Source organism: Curcuma longa, chromosome 20, assembly GCF_044706935.1.
Source record: "Curcuma longa cultivar G26 ecotype Majalengka, Jawa Barat chromosome 20, ITB_CL_G26_1.1, whole genome shotgun sequence".
Lineage (NCBI taxonomy): Eukaryota > Viridiplantae > Streptophyta > Magnoliopsida > Zingiberales > Zingiberaceae > Curcuma > Curcuma longa.
Genome location: NC_133880.1, coordinates 8002375 through 8018736, shown reverse-complemented (window position 1 = coordinate 8018736; position 16362 = coordinate 8002375). Strand labels below are relative to the sequence as shown.

General features: G+C 36.3%; 1 protein-coding gene across 1 annotated transcript; it reads left to right on the top strand.

Annotated features, from left to right (window-relative positions):
* Positions 1-244: 244 nt before the first annotated feature.
* On the top strand, positions 245-3753 carry LOC141813510 (putative dolichyl-diphosphooligosaccharide--protein glycosyltransferase subunit 3). The gene is made up of 2 exons (XM_074701481.1): positions 245-1313; positions 3492-3753. The coding sequence occupies exon 1, from the start codon at positions 245-247 to the stop codon at positions 1301-1303; it is 1059 nt and encodes a 352-aa protein (XP_074557582.1). The 3' UTR covers positions 1304-1313; positions 3492-3753.
* The last annotated feature ends 12609 nt before the right edge of the window (positions 3754-16362 follow it).

Below are 16362 nucleotides of genomic sequence, written 5' to 3'. Positions count from 1 at the left end.
TTAAATTAAAACCCACGCACCATTTTTTTTTGCAAAAATAATTGATCATTCATACATATCAGCCCTCCTAACTTCGGCAAATTTTCAACCGACGGCTTTTCTTGAGGTAAAAAAACAGCATTGAAACTTATTGTAGGAAAAATTATATATAATGCTCCGAAAAATCTAGCTTTTTAAACTTTGGGCCCTAACTTGAAAACTTAGGTGCTAAAATGAAAAATATCCTTCAACAAAATTAAGTAGAATGGAAAGTCAGAGGCGACGCGGGGCGGACAAGATGGCTATCTTGTTCCAGATCGCCGCTGTGCTCCTCCTCCTCCTCATGACTGGCGGCGCTGCTGGACGTTCCGCCGATGATCTTGTAGCGGAGCTGAAGTCTCTTAGGTCTCAGTCTCCCTCCGGCGTGATCCACCTTGACGACCGCCTCGTCTCCCGCTTCCTTACCTCCGTCGGCACGCCCCGCCCCTATTCTCTACTCATCTTCTTCGATGCCAACCAACTTCGTTCCAAGGCCGAGCTCCGCCTTCCCCATCTCCACTCCGAATTCTCCCTCCTCTCTGCCTCCTTCTCCGCTCATCACGAAGACGACGCCTTGTCATCTCGCATCTTCTTTTGCGACGTCGAATTCGGGCAGTCCCAAAAGTCGTTCGACCTCTTCGGAGTGTCCAGCGTGCCCCATGTCCGCCTCGTGCCGGCCTCTACTGTCTCGCTCCGCGATTCCATCCCTATGGACCAGTCCGAGTTCTCCCGCGGTGCTGACTCCATGGCTGAATTCCTCGAGTCCAAGGCTAAGATCTCCCTCGGTGGAGCCATCCTGCGCCCTCCCCCTATCTCTCCCCTCCAGGTCCTCTTCCTCCTCGCTGCCATCCTCATATCCGCCCCTTTCCTAGTTCGCCGCATCCTTGACGGCGACACTCTCATCCACGACCAGCGCCTCTGGATGTCCCTCGCCCTCTTCGTGTACTTCTTTGGCGTCTCCGGTACGATGCACAACATCATCCGTAACATGCCCATGGTTTTGCCCGACCGCAACAACCCGGATCGCTTAATCTTCTTCTATCAAGGATCTGGAATGCAGCTGGGGGCTGAGGGCTTCGCCATTGGCTTCCTGTACATGGTTGTTGGACTCGTTCTGGCCTTCGTGACTCATTTGCTTGTCAGATTTCGAAGCATCTCGGCTCAGAGGGGTTTCATGCTTGTGGGAATGCTATTGGCTTACTGGGCTGTGAGCAAGGTGATCTATTTAGATAATTGGAAGACTGGATACAGCATCCATAGTTTCCGTCCGAAAAGCTGGTGGTGATTGAGATCAGGTTAGTGCAGAATCTTTGTGATTTTAAATTTACTTTTGGATGTCTCGTTCATTGCATCATTCTTCTCCCTTCTATTTTGTAGGTAAATAGTATGGAATAGGTGATTTATAGGCTTGATTATGTGTTCTCTTATGTTGGTCATTGTTCATATTAGATGCTTTCTAAGAGTCTGGAATTGAGTGTTCAAGTGATTTTGAGTTGAAAATTAGCCAAAACACTTTTACAACATTTTTAGTTCAAAAATAACATGTTAATTTAGATAGAATATCATACCAAATGATTTTTGGGAGTCACAGTTAGAATATTCTATAGTTGAATTGAAAATTGTCAAGGTAATTTGGTAGAAGTGAGCTTGGGTCTATATTATAGTTCATTCGAGGTTCTGCTAATGTACAATTTGGTAAGTGAAGGAACATATAATCGTTGAATCTTACCTTATCATTGATGACCTAAAAAAATAAAAGAAAAACTCTTAATGGAAATATAATTCTTGAAAGTTTCATCAGTGTGGGCATAAGATGAGCAGCAGTGAAGGCATAAGATGAGTCAACGTTGGTTATTCTCCATTTAAATATGTTAAGCAATAGCGACTAAGAGAAACACTTTGGAAGATTTAACATTGATCTATTGTCCACTCGAGTGAGAAGTGATGGAACCCTCTAATGATTTGTATTGTATGGCTCGGGTAGAAAAATTTGAAAAGGTATGTATTGTTTGTAGTAGTGCTCTACTCCTTGCAATCCCTACATGTGACTATGTATAAGAAGAAAACAAAGAGAGAGATAGGGTGAGGGGTAGCAGAAGGTCATAGAGACTACCTCTTTCAAAAACTCTAATTAGAAACTTACCTCTGATATCATGTTTGGTAAAACTATAATAGATGGAATACTTCAGATTATATTATTGTGATAGAAAATTCATTAATACAGCATAGTAAATGTATTAGCTACTTTATGCATTGTAGTAAATTTGGTAAAAAAAATCACACTTGGGTAGCAAGCCAAGAAGGTGATTTCTATGTACAATAATCAACAGATAGTTATCTTTACTAGCCCTAAATTGATTGATCACAATAGAGGTCAAGTAATGGGTATATGAATAATGAAAGCTTTGATTAGAAGAAACTTAAACTTGAGTAGGCCACCAGTATAGCTGGGTCTAGTTATTGTTCTCATATAACATTGACACTAGACAAGTAGATAACTAACAATTAAAGGCATTTGCTTCAAATCCAAATCATGCTTGGTATAGTGTAGCAATGGTCCAACCATGATATGGGGATGTTCTCACAGTTTGATAGACGATCATCATGGTTCAGCTCTAGTGACCAGTAGGGGTTTATTGGTTGGATCCGATGACTGATTATAAGGTTCGCAGACGATTGATGTCTGTCGGAGATGATCTCTCAAGATTGATGAGGGTCTAGCAGTGACAAAGGATGGTTGGTGGTGCTGAATGGCAATTGCCTGATGATGGTCAGCCGTGGCCAGTGATGGTCCGTCCATGGTGCGACATCCCGTGGTGATTGGTTGTTAGTGATGAAGAGAGGGTATGTTAGTTTTCTCTATATCCCTCTTCATTTCCCTGTAAAAAAGAGGCAAAGAGATTTTCCTTCAATTCTCTTCTTTCCATAGTTCTGTCCAAATAGGCAGCTGTTCCTCATCTTTTTTCCTTTCCCTCCCCTCAATTTTTGCGTCTTCCATATAAGTAGATTGCCTGAAATTGTGTTAGTTGACACATGTTAAATTTTCAAGAGTTTTGGAATGTTTTTGTACTCCATTTCCATAGAAAGCTGAAAATTTTTGCCTTTTCTTTTCTTTAAACTTATGGTTTTTATTTGATTTTAGTTTGATTCAAACATTTGAAATGGACTGTGAACCACTCTCATGGTTTTGTCCGACTTGCAATGGCTTTCGGAACTATTTTAGTCTTTCAAAGATGCAATACAGCATTCCATCCTAAATATGGAAGACAGAGAAAATAGGGGTTTACATTTCCTTATCTTTCATTTATTTTCCTTCTATATAATTGCTTTGTTTCTTTTCTTTAAATGCCGTCCTTCCGTTTGAAAGACTTGTGTTCGCTAGTCGGCGGTGTGCTTCTACGTCTTCTCGTATAGGTCTTATTGATCTTGAAAGAAACACAATCTGTCTGATGTTTTCATCTTATGTTATGCAGGATTTCAGATTCTTCCATCTTATGGATTTATCACGCGAAAAGGTCTTTTCATTTGTTAAGAAGATTAGTTTTTAGGTGAAATGGAGTGAGCATGATCTGTGCGATCATGAAATATCAAACTTGTTTTGAATATAAGACTCTTCAAATTCTTGTTCACTAGTGAGTATGCTCTAAACAAGATTGTTTCTTTTAGTTTTTTTTCTACTAAACAAAGTTCATGTGAGTTCTTATACTATTTTATACTTCATATTATGTTTTCGGAGGATCCCCTCTTGCTGCTTAAAAGAACTAAACAAAACAAAAAGTTAAGTTAGTTTCTTTCAATGTTTGAGAGTATTCTTCATGCTGATATTGCCTTAGATCATTGAGTAAATCATGAGATTGTTATCATTACAGTTTGAAGAATTTTTGTTTTGCAAGTGTTTCACAATTTCAAAATGATTTTATTTTCAATGGCATCAACAATTATCCTTTTTTCAGCTTTTAAAAAATAAAAATGTAATAAAAATATTAATTCTAAGATGTTCAATAACTCTAAATTACAAAAGAAGATTAAATTTGAATTCCACTTACCAGTTCTACTCTATAATAAAAACACTTCAAAATGATTAAAAAAAACACTAAGTTTAGACTTAAAATTCTCATACACTAAGAACACATATGTCAAATAATTTTCAAAATAAAAATTGCACGATCAAGGTTAATGAGGTAAAAACCTACTTAATAAAAGTATTTTCAGAAGGAAAAAGGGGTGAACAAAAAGGTGAGAGAAGAAGTAACAAGGTATATTGCCCCTGAAAAATTCAAGAGCAGATGCACCCTTATTAAAATACTTTTAACAGAAGGAAAAAGGGGTGAACAAAAAGGTGAGAGAAGTAATAAAGTATATTGCCCAAAAAGGGCATTCAAAATTCATCCTTGTTATAATACCCTTCACCTCATTAAAAAATATAAAATTTATTATCACATCCTCATTATAACAACATACCTCATTTACCCACATTTCTTTTAACATTAACCCTCATTATTTATTTAATTTTGAACTAGCCGTTAAAAAATTTTGAACTAGTCGTTAAAAAATAACCGTTAAAAAACTAACCGTTTTATTTAATTTTTAATTTTATAATTTATAATTTTTTAATAAAAATTAAAACTAACCGTTAATAGTCGTTAAAATTAACCGTTTAATAAATATAATTAAAAAATAAAAAAAAATACATGTGGGGTGGGCTAGCCAGGGGCTGGCCCACCCCACTGCACTTTAACGCGTTCAAGACTTTACGTTCAAATGCTTTAACGCGTTCAAGTGCTTTAACACCCCACATTGGTGTTTAACACCAAGGGGCGTTATAACACTCCCAATTAACGCCGCATTGGGATGCTCTTTCTAATTAGAAAATTCTCTCTCTCTAATAAGAAAATAAATTAATTTGAAAGTTCTGGAATGATTGGCTAAGGAGCCACGTGTATTTTTAAATTTACTTGATGATTAATAAAAAATTTTCATAGAATAAAATTGATCATTAATTAATTAGATCTTAGATACTTTAATTTTAAAAATATATAATAATAATAAATTAATTCATTAAATCATAAAAATTAGAGTGAATTTAATACACCATCAACTAACCCCTAAACTGCAGTTGTTTAATTGAAGGGAGTGAATTTTCAATTGTTTTTGTTATCATTTTTTTTATGAAAGGTAAATATATATATATCATCAAAGAAAGTTGCACAATCATACAGGAGCTCCTATAATGCCGGCTCATATCATGTCTGACGAAATATCAGATCTAAATAATTGTCAAAGGTATGTTGTACATGCGCTCACATGAATACCAAACTCATCTCTACCACTGTCCCTCTCAGCATCTCTCTCTACTCATGTGTACAAAAACCAAGTCACCAGTTCATGTCCTCTGTAGGTAGTCTCGCCGCCCTCCCGAAGTGTGAGGGTAACCCTCCAGCTGCTGCGGGTCCCGCCTGATCTACCGCTATCATCCTCCAGCCAGCCAGCCCTGTGGACACCCATGTGTCTCCATCAGTCGCAAATCGCGCAGTTGAGGTGACCAACCGCGTATGAGACATCCCTGCCGTTATCCTCTCATGTAACCACACCCTCTGCCACCACTAGCAAGTGCAGCATCACCCAACTACTGCGATGGTCCACGTCCAGCGAACCTCCCTCTACATCCTCCTCCAGCTGCCATGGCTCCCAACTATCTGAAGAGCCCGCCTCTGAAGAACTAGTCCATCATGAATTGCACATTTTAAGCAAGTGGCCAGCTATCAACGGATTTGGCGCGTCTTTACCGTAGCCATTTCTACGGACTAAATAGGTCATTTATCGGTGGACCTATTCACCCTCATAGGCTTTTTGGCTAAGCCTCAGCCATCAACGGATTTGACGTGTCTTTACCGTATCCGTTTCTACAGACTAGATAGGCCAGTGTCGGTGGACCTATTCACCCTCATAGGCTTTTTGATAAAACCTTAGCCATCAACGGATTTGGAACGTCTTTATCGCGAGTCGTTTGCTGCGGACTAGATGGATCTAGTGGGGTGGATCCATGCACTAAAATGTAAAGGTTTTTTTTAGGGTACATATGCGGTATGTATACATGTATGCAAATGAGAATTCCCAAAGTATGGAAATGGAAAAACACATATGTCAATGTACAATGTCAATCGTGCTCTAAGATGCGTACTAATCTAAGTATGTGGTATGCATGAATGTAATGAATGATAACACATAATGCTAAGTAATGTGTGCGACATGGATCCTAATCCAAGACGTCCCGCATCTCCATGGCCTGCTTCTGCCGCAGCTCTCGATCCGTGTAGACACCCAGCGCACGATAAACATGTGTCTGTACTCGTCGAATGAGTGCCTCCTCATCAAGTCTCCTCCTCTCATGCATGCTGCGGTTACGAGCCCCCCAAATGTGATGCACCAGAGCAGCTAAGGCTATATGTCGTGCCGAAGAGGCTGTGGAAGTCCTCCGGTACAGTCGCTTGAACGTCTTTAGCATACTCTGGTAAGTGGTCATCTTTGGTCGCATGTGTAACCATCCCTGTATCCGCCCCCATAAGCGACATGTGGTATCGCACCTGAAGAAAACATGCTCCAGGGTCTCCTCCTCCCGTCTACAAAAAGTGCATCTCTGGTCCGGTAGGTACTCCTGTGGGGCACGTACTGGCAGTCTCCCTCATGCAAGCAACCACAGTGTGAAGGCGTGACTCGGCTGAATAGAGCTATGCCAGACCGTCCTCGTCCACGACTGTCTTGGCCTGGCACCTCGGAAATAATCATACGCCCGTCGGACGCCCCCCCCCCCCGGCCCTTCTGGAACCAAGATGATAGGAGCTATGTTACCGCTGTTGGGCTCCCCGCAGTGCTCATGATACGATCTTTGATAAAAAAGTAGTTGTTTCAGGAGTGGGGAATCACCATAGCACGCCGTCCACTCCCAAAGTCCTACTCGTTGGAAGTACCGATGATGTATCCATTGAATCCATAGTGCATCCTGCCTGTCCTAAATGCGCCACAGAACCTTAGCCAACAAGGCAAGGTTCCAGGCCCGTAGATCCCTCAGGCCAAGACCACCCTTTGCTCTCGGGCGACACAGCTCTGCCCATGCAATGAGTGGACGTCGAGTGGTCCACATGAAAGATCTGCATAACCCATGAATACGATCAATGACCCCACTGGGGATGGACAGAGTGGACATCCAGTAACACTCTATCCCTTGAAGGACTGAGGCCACCAATTGTATTTTTCCTGCGTATGATAATGTAGCCTTGGCCACGATGTGATCTGCCTCATTAAGGTATCCAGTAGAGACATGTAATCTAAGATTCTGAGCTTCTGTGATGTGATGGGGATCTCCAGGTATCTAAAAGGTATCTCCCCTTGTTGAAACCCGATTATCACAATACAAAAGATGGAGGAACAAAGTGTACAAAAAGAGTGTACTTTTTTTAATTAAAAATATCAAAAGGTTTTTTTATTATGTATTTATTTTTTAAAATTATCAAAATAATTTTAAAGCTAATCTTTATCATACATTTGAATTCAACAAATTCATAGTTTAGTTCTGTAGAAATTTAAATTTACGGGATTCAAATATTTAAATAATTTTAATTCTACAACTTGAAGTGTTTTAAATATAAACAATTCATAAGCCCATTTTTTATAATATAATACCTGAATTTATTGAAATTAAGATAAATAAGAAAATTACTTTTAAAAATAGTTTATAATATAAAAAATTATTTTGATTGAAATTTATCAGTTTTCCCTTTTTTTAGAGAAAAAAAGTTTTTTCATATATTTAAAATATTTAAATTTTATCAGCAGTCTCCACATGGAGGGCCTCTGAATGCAGGCCTCATTCAATACATATTCAATGCTAGAGACTAATTCCTTTTATTTCCCTAAAAGGTAATGTAAATAAATAATAATAATAAAATGAAAATGAAGGTAATTTTTGTCTGGTATGTTTAATTTTATTTGGCCATCATTTTAATTATATCCAAGAGAAGAAAATAAGTATAATTGTTCAATGTGTTCTTATTAATCTCGTAAAGCTATCAATTATTATGTGCCATTTTTATTCAGCAAATGATTAAATTATTAAAATTATAAAAAAAAATTCACATACATTTATTATTTTGTTCATACTGCAAATTAAAAAATATAATTAAAATAATTAGTGCAAATTGAATCGGACTACATATTTATTTCAATTGGCAAAAATTACTTTATAATATTTACTCATTTCCAAAACAATAAATTCGTGTACACTTGGCACATGAAAAAAGGTTGAGGATTTTGTCTCTTCCTTCCAAATAATAACAAAAAAAAAAAGAGAAGGAATTATTCCTGCACCTTCCGACCACATGAATGTTTGAGGTTTGATTTATTATCGTATTTATTATTTAATAGTTTCTTAAATTGGCTAATTAATTAAGGGGAAATGAGTTTTTACAATTATTAAAATGATTTTTTTTTATTTTCATAAAAAGAGTTAGCCTACTTGCCATGCCAATACAAATTTTATTTTTATTTTTATTTGATTAATTAGGCAAGCAAGACAATTTAATGTGATGTCCTCGGCTAATTCTCAAGAGAATTTCTCTAGTGAGTGCATAAGAGTGGAATTAATCTTTCTTTTGTTTCCTTAGTTTATAATCTCACTTCTTCGTCTTCTTCTTTTTTCTCGTATCGGTTCTTCTCAATTTGAAGGGGTACTTATTAGGTAAGAAGAAGACTTCTTTTGTTTTAGTTTTCCTCTAATTTCTTTACTTCTTATCTTCCTTCCTTTAATCTTTGATGGTAGAAGCATTTCTCCTTTGTGTTTGTTTCCTCTCAATGGCTTTGTCTTCTTTTTAATTTGAAAGGAAAGCTTATGATTTTTAATTTTTTTTTCATCTTATCACGCGCCCTCCCTAAGGAAGAAATTTGAAAAACCTAAGCTTATATGTATTCTCCTTTGCTAACCATGAAGATTGTGTGGAATTGATGATGGTGGCATGCATTGGTTCGAATAAGACTTGAGTTCGGTTAGAGGGGGAGGGAGTGAATAGTTGATATTTTTTTATCGCAAATCCTTATGTACAATATAAAGACAATTCAATTATTGGTAACTTAGGGGAGCCGCGTGTGTGTTCATATATGTCAATAATTTTAATATACAATGAAAATAAAAGAATTAAGCAAATATTGAACTAGCACAATGATTTAATATGATTCGAATATCCTATTCTTAATCTAGGACTTATGACTTACCTAGTGGGTCACTTTGGAACTATTCCACTATGAGTCATCACCTTTTCATCAAAGTTATTAGGGAAAACCTCTTATAATCTCACATGGGATGTATAAAATAAATACTCTCCTCTCAAATATAGAAAATGAAATGCAAGCAAAGTAAAAGAGATTACAAGATCTTGATTTGAAACCATTAACTTTATCTAAGTCCTTGGAGACTTTGAATAATGTAAGCACATCTTTGAAGGAATTTCATGAATGATTTTATGGAAACCTTAGAAGCATAAGGCTCCCCAAGGGCTTATATAGGAATCGGTCCAATAGGTCAATTTTGTTCGCATCCCATCAACTAAAATAGCTTGAAATTGATTGTTCGAGCATGGGTGACCGTTATGCCACCAATGACTACATTACAAGTTGATTGAAAATCCAATCCAATCGATTGTATATGCCTTCTTTCTATTCAATAAACTCTTACATTCAATTATCTTACTAGTCAACATAACTAGTCTAGGAAATTCATTAGTCGACAAAACTAGTCTAGTGAATTGAGTCATCATTCAATTGATTGAATTTTATTGGCTATCCCTCTTTCACTATGTTTACACCCTTGTAGCCCTATGTGAAATCCTTGGACCGAGTTAAGTTATATAGATTTCAATCAAAGGTTTCAAATCAAAGTCACTAGTAGTCTTACCACATCAAGTAAAGAGAACACAACACTTACAATCTCTCATAGTTTTCATGCCACTAGGTCTTCAACCTCATCGATGCTCCTCGTCCTTAAGTCTATCTTGTGCTAGACCTCTAATTTCTCAGATGCACTAAACTCCCCAAGCTTACAACTTATGTCATTCTTCTCCCCTTAACTATGGATCCACCTCCCTTTAGGCCTTTGAGCCATTGATCCCACCATTAACAATCACATCCACATGCCACCACCTAACACTCCTTGTCCTTGAGTGTTTTCCAAGTTCCTCAAGCTCTAACACTCATTCTTCGCCTCTAAGTCATTGAATGCAAAACCAACTCGATCACATCAATCACCAAGTTCTACAAACTCTAAGTACACTATTCTAAGTCCTTGCACATTTGATGCACATATCAAAAACACAATAGTCTAACTTAAATCTTTTGTCAAACACATCAAAAGAAATTATTTGAATCTAACCACTTTAGAACATCATTTCGCCAACAAATTAGTCATTGAAGGAGGAAGAAGGATTATTAAGGCGTGTTGAAGAAGTGAAGGAGGACCAAACCCTAAATTCTCATGTAAGTCAAGTTTGAATTGTATGTGTGGTTTATAAAATTAGATAGAATCACTCTAAATAGATTTGTCTCCTTAGGACTTTTAATCTAAGCTATTTCATCAAAATAAGTCAACAATGGTCACTGTGAAAAATGTATAGAATAGAACTAGAAAGTTTCACTAAAATTGCATGTATATTCATATATATTAGTATTTTCTCACCATACCACATGTGTTATGTTCAATTGGTCCAAAACAAATATGAAATATTGTAGTTTTTCTAGACAGGCAAAAATAAATTAAACAATTTGGGAACCTATTCATTTCTTATATGATCAGCTTAAACTTTCATAGACTTATAATAACATTACCTCATGATATATACTATATTTGGTCAATAATTATTTCTCCAATCTCAATAATCATTATGAAAACTAGATAGAATAAAATTGAACTTTTATAAACCCATATGGCATGATATTTATTATATGTGTTCAATGATTATTTCTCTCAAGAATATGCATGTCTACATGGCCATTATGAAATTGGATAGAATGAAGCAATTTTTTAGTAAAACTTTTTTTTCTTATATATATTATATATATATATATATATATATATATATATATATATATATATATATATATATATATATATATATATATATATATATATATTGCACTCATGATATTATATGTTCTCAATAACTATTTCTTTCGTAAAGGTCACATGATCATTATGAAAAAGACAAAATGAAATTGAATAGTTTTGACGAAAATTTCTAATTTTTAATTTTGCTTATAATTACAACTAATTAAACTTAGCATTTTCTCATCATAGTATATGTGTTGTTAATGATGGTTTCCAAGAAGATAGTATTGATCTTTATGAAACTAGATAGTTTTGATAAAGCAGTTTATTTTATTTTTATGTTTCTCTGAAATACAACCCTAATTTGATTATTTTTTACACTAGAATGATCGATTTTTCATTACAGTACATTTATTTTGTGTGAATTGGTTGCCACATTTTGCATGGATGGATAGACATAAACTACATAGTTTGACAAAAAAAAAATCTTATTTTTAAATCTTACTATGAATTATAATTAAAAATGTCTCAATCCAACAAGTATTATTGATGCGTTTCAACCTATTTTATAGAAGTTTTATCATATCTTAAGCAAGATGACCTTTTTATAGTTTGTCCTCTAGGCAAGCTGCAATGACAGAAATAGTAAGTTAGCTATAATGATAAATAAGATAGATCATCAAAGATTCTAATATTAGAACCTATGACGTCACTAGAGGGGAGAGCGAATAGTGATTCACTTTGCTCAATCATTCTCGTACGCTCATTTACAATTAGTTAGTACGCAAGAGAAATAAATACAAGAATAAAAAACACAAACACAGAAGATACGAGATTTTACATGGTTTGAAATCCTTGATTCCTAGTCCATATTCTATCGTCCTAGCATTAATCCACTAACTCTTTCTTTGTTGGATATCTTTTTTCGATGGTCGAGAAATATCTTACAAACATCTGTTGTTATACCAGCAATATAAAAAAATAAATATACAAATATAAATGAAATAATTTACATGAAAGAAATTTTACTTTTAGTGTTTTGTGATTGCTTTAGAATGTCTCTTGAGGTTTGAAAATATAGCAACACTATCCTCCAAGAATTATCACCGAAATCCTTCACAAAATCTTTCCTTTATAGTTATTAAGTCGTGGCTAATTTCTACCTATCAGTCGACTAATAGTACCCATCAGTCGATTGCTCCACTGAATTCAAATGTTGCACTTACAGAACGATTCTTTCCAACTCAATTTTGACTATAATAGTTAATTATTATTATTCATCAATCTATCGAGTGTAATAGTAGAACTATAAATATTCTATTCGCTTGAATAGTAGCAATAGTCGACTGATCATCTCTATCAATCGACTGATGATGATTAGTCGAGTTCTCAACTTGACCTAGGAACCTTCTGTTCACTATAACAGTACCAATAGTTGATTGTTATTATTCATCAATTGACTGATCTCAATCAGTAGAGTTTCAAACTTTCTGTTTGCTGCTACAGTGTCATCAGTCGATTGATTGATTAAATTCATTAGTCGACTAATCTACAACAAACCCCCTTAAATACTCTCAAATTTTGAATTTTAGATTTAAGGCTGAAAATATTATAGTAGAAAATATTGTTCACATCAGTCGACTAATGCATTATTCATAATCAATTGATTTACTATTCATAGTGCTGAAAATACCATTGAATTCTCTTATGCCAAGGGACCTTCATGTGTTCGAAACGTTCTTGTTGTTAGGATTACAATCAAAGTCTCACATTAGAAATACATGGAGAAGATCATGAGTATATAAGATGAAAGATATTTCCATTGGAATGAGACCTTTTGGATAAAATCCAAAAATAAAATGATTAGAGCTTAGACTCAAAGTGGACAATATCATACCACATTAGAAATACATTGGAATGAGGCCCCTCAAGAAAAATAAAGACGATAGGGGAGGTTCGAATGATTAAGTATTAACAATTGATATCAGAGACATGGTATATGTGCAACCATGTAGGGACCCTCAGGAAAACTAAAGACGGTAGGGGAGGTTTAGATGATTAAATATTTGATGGTAGAAAGTCCAAGTGGGTCATAGAGGATCAAACACTTGGCATGAGATGGAAAGTCCAAGTGGGTCAAGGTTGATCGGACACTTGGTGATCGGAAATCCAATAGGAAAGTTGGCAAGAGGAAAGTCAGTGGGTCAAGGTTGACCAGACACTTGGTGATTTAAAGTCCTAGCATGTTAAAGTTTATCGATCGGATGTGAGACAACGATGAAGTTCTGGCAGGTCAAAATTAACCATATGCTAGGTAATGAGATGTCTTGACATGTCAAGGATGACCGAATGTTATGCAAAGGAAGTCGAAAATGACATAACAAATTTTCGACGATTATAACTTTTATCTCGGATATCAGAATGAGATGATTTTTAGTGCAAAACGAAGCTTATTCAGATATGTATCTTTTTACTCAAATTAATTCGACTGATTATATATATCAGTCGACTAATTTGGATCAAACCGAATAGAAGTAAATCGATTTAACTGATTAAGAAAATCAGTCGACCGATCAGGGTAATCAGTCGACTGATCGACTGATTAAGATAATCAGTCAACTGGTACTATTTTAGAAGTGTACAGAAATGAATCGATTCAATTGATTGACAAATCAATCATCTAATATTTAAAAATCGACAAAATCAAATAAATTCTAGAAGGTTCAAAAGTCATTATTTGGTCATTGACTAAATCAGTCAACTGATAAAGGATATCAGTTGACTGATAGGTGGAAATCAACACTAACATCAACTATATAAGTAGGATTTCACTTGAAGAAGAAGAAGTCAGTTCTTGGGGATTTGAGGAGGAAGTGTTACCGCATTTCCAGATCGACAAAAAGCTATTCCAAGTAACAAGAAAGCCTCCAAAGCAAGATCTCATTTGTAAAGATATTTTTACTTTCATTTGTATTTGCATTCTTGTTTCTTGTTGTATTATTGTGTTCTTATAAGAACAAACTTATGAGAGGCTACTCCGCCTCCGAAAGGTATCCGAAAAGGAGGAGTTCATAATAGAGGTAGTGAGCTGAGATTGGATCCTTAGATTAGTCGTCTTAAGGAGGCAAATACCAAGTAAAATCATCTGAGTTAAAGTTATGTTTGTGGTGTGATTGGTTCGCAAGGAGTTTCCACTACCCTTGATCAATACTAAGCGAGTTGAGCTATTCCCCCCCTTCTAGCTCACAAGGTCTTACAGGTAAGTCCTGCTAGGATACATAACCCACATTGAAAATACATGGAAAAGATCATGAGTTTATAAGATAGAAGATATTTCCATTGGTATGAGACCTTTTGGATTGAGCCCAAGAACAAAATCATGAGGGCTTATGTCCAAAGTGGACAATATCATATCATTATGGAGATATTTTGATTCTATCAGTACTAATAAGTGGTATTAGAAACATAGTCTATGTAAAGCCATGTGGGAACCCTCAGGAAAAAATGAAGGAGGTAGGGGAGGCCCGGATCATGGGGAGAATGGTAGGGGGCCTCTCAGTAGGGGGAGTCTGGACCTGGACCATGAGGAGAATGGTAGGGGGCTCTCAGTAGGGGGAGTCTGGACCCGGACCATGAGGAGAATGGTAGGGGGGCTCTTAGTAGGGGGAGTCTGGACCTGGACCATAAGGAGAATGGTAGGGGGCTCTCAGTAGGGGAGTCTGGACCCGGACCATGAGGAGAATGGTAAGGGAGCTCTTAGTAGGGGGAGTCTGGACCCGGATCATGAGGAGAATAGTAGGGGGCTCTCAATGGTCCTTTGTTTGAGGGAAGGATTGTTGGGATATAATTAAAGTCCCACATTAGAAATACATGGAAAAGATCATAAGTTTATAAGATGGAAGATATCTTCATTGGTATGAGACCTTTTGGGTTGAGCCCAAAAATAAAACCATGAGGGCTTAGGTCCAAAGTGGGCAATATCATACCATTGTGGAGATATTTTGATTCCATCGGTACTAATAAGTCCTAGTAGGTTAATTGGACCAGATACAAGGTAGTCTTGATAGATCAAGAGGACCGGACATCGAGATAAGGAGGCCTAGTGGGTCAAGAAATCGGACGTCAAGTTGGCCTCGATTGGTGTATGGTGATCTTTCGTTTGAGGAGAGGATTATTGAGATCATAATTAAAGTCCCATAGGAAATATATAGAGAATATCATGAGTTTACAAGATAAAAGATATCTTCATTGGAATGAGGTCTTTTGAGTAAAATTCAAAAATAAATTCCATGAGGACTTAGGCCCAAAGTGTGGACAATATCATGCCATTGTAGAGATATATTGATTCCATTGGTACTAACACTTGATTAGGTTAGATTAACCCCGACTTGCTAAGGTCTTATCTTTGCCAAGTATCCAATTAATTTTAATCTACTAGGACTTTACCAGTATAACATCCTGTCAACCTTGACCTGTCAGAACTTCTCATTTCATGTCTAATATCCGATCAACCTTGACTTACCATGACTTCGTCATTGCCAAACATCCTATCCTCCTTGATTTGTTTGGACTTTCCTTCTTACTCCTAACATCTGATCAGGACTTCTATCATTGTCATGTGTCCGATCAACCTTGACTCACTTGGATTTCACCCTTGCCAAAGTGTTCGGTCCTCCATGACCCACTTAAACTTTGCCTTTGCCTTTGCCAATTTTCAGTTGGACTTTCAATTGTCAAGTGCCCAATCAATAATAACCCACTTGGACTTCTCCACTTGCCAACTCTCTATTAGACTTTCTATTGCTAAGTGTCTGATCAACCAAGACTTATTTGGACTTTTCTATTATTAAGTATCTGGTCAACCTTAACCTATTTAACTTTTCGCTCAAACATCCACATCAATTTTGATCAACTAGAACTGAGGTTGATTGCACTGACAATCTCCCTCTCTAATAAACTTTTCCTTCTACTTATTGTGTTGCTTTCGTCATTAAATAACATATTGATTAAACATCGAAACTCAATGAACTCAACTTGAGCTAACTCAAATTTGGTCAACCGAGCTTGATCAACTTAATCAATCTTAACTAGAGGTTAACTACACCAACATCTAACTCATTCATTTGACTTTGAAAAATGCAAGAGGACGATTTATGAGGCCCAAGAGGGTGAGGATGAAAAAAATAATTTATGTAGCCACTAAAAAGATGAAGAAATGGTTTACGAGGATGTAGAGAATGATCACTCGAATCCTG

Coding starts and splice junctions, on each gene's coding strand:
- LOC141813510 (XM_074701481.1), top strand. CDS start 245: ATGGAAAGTCAGAGGCGACGCGGGGCGGACAAGATGGCTATCTTGTTC.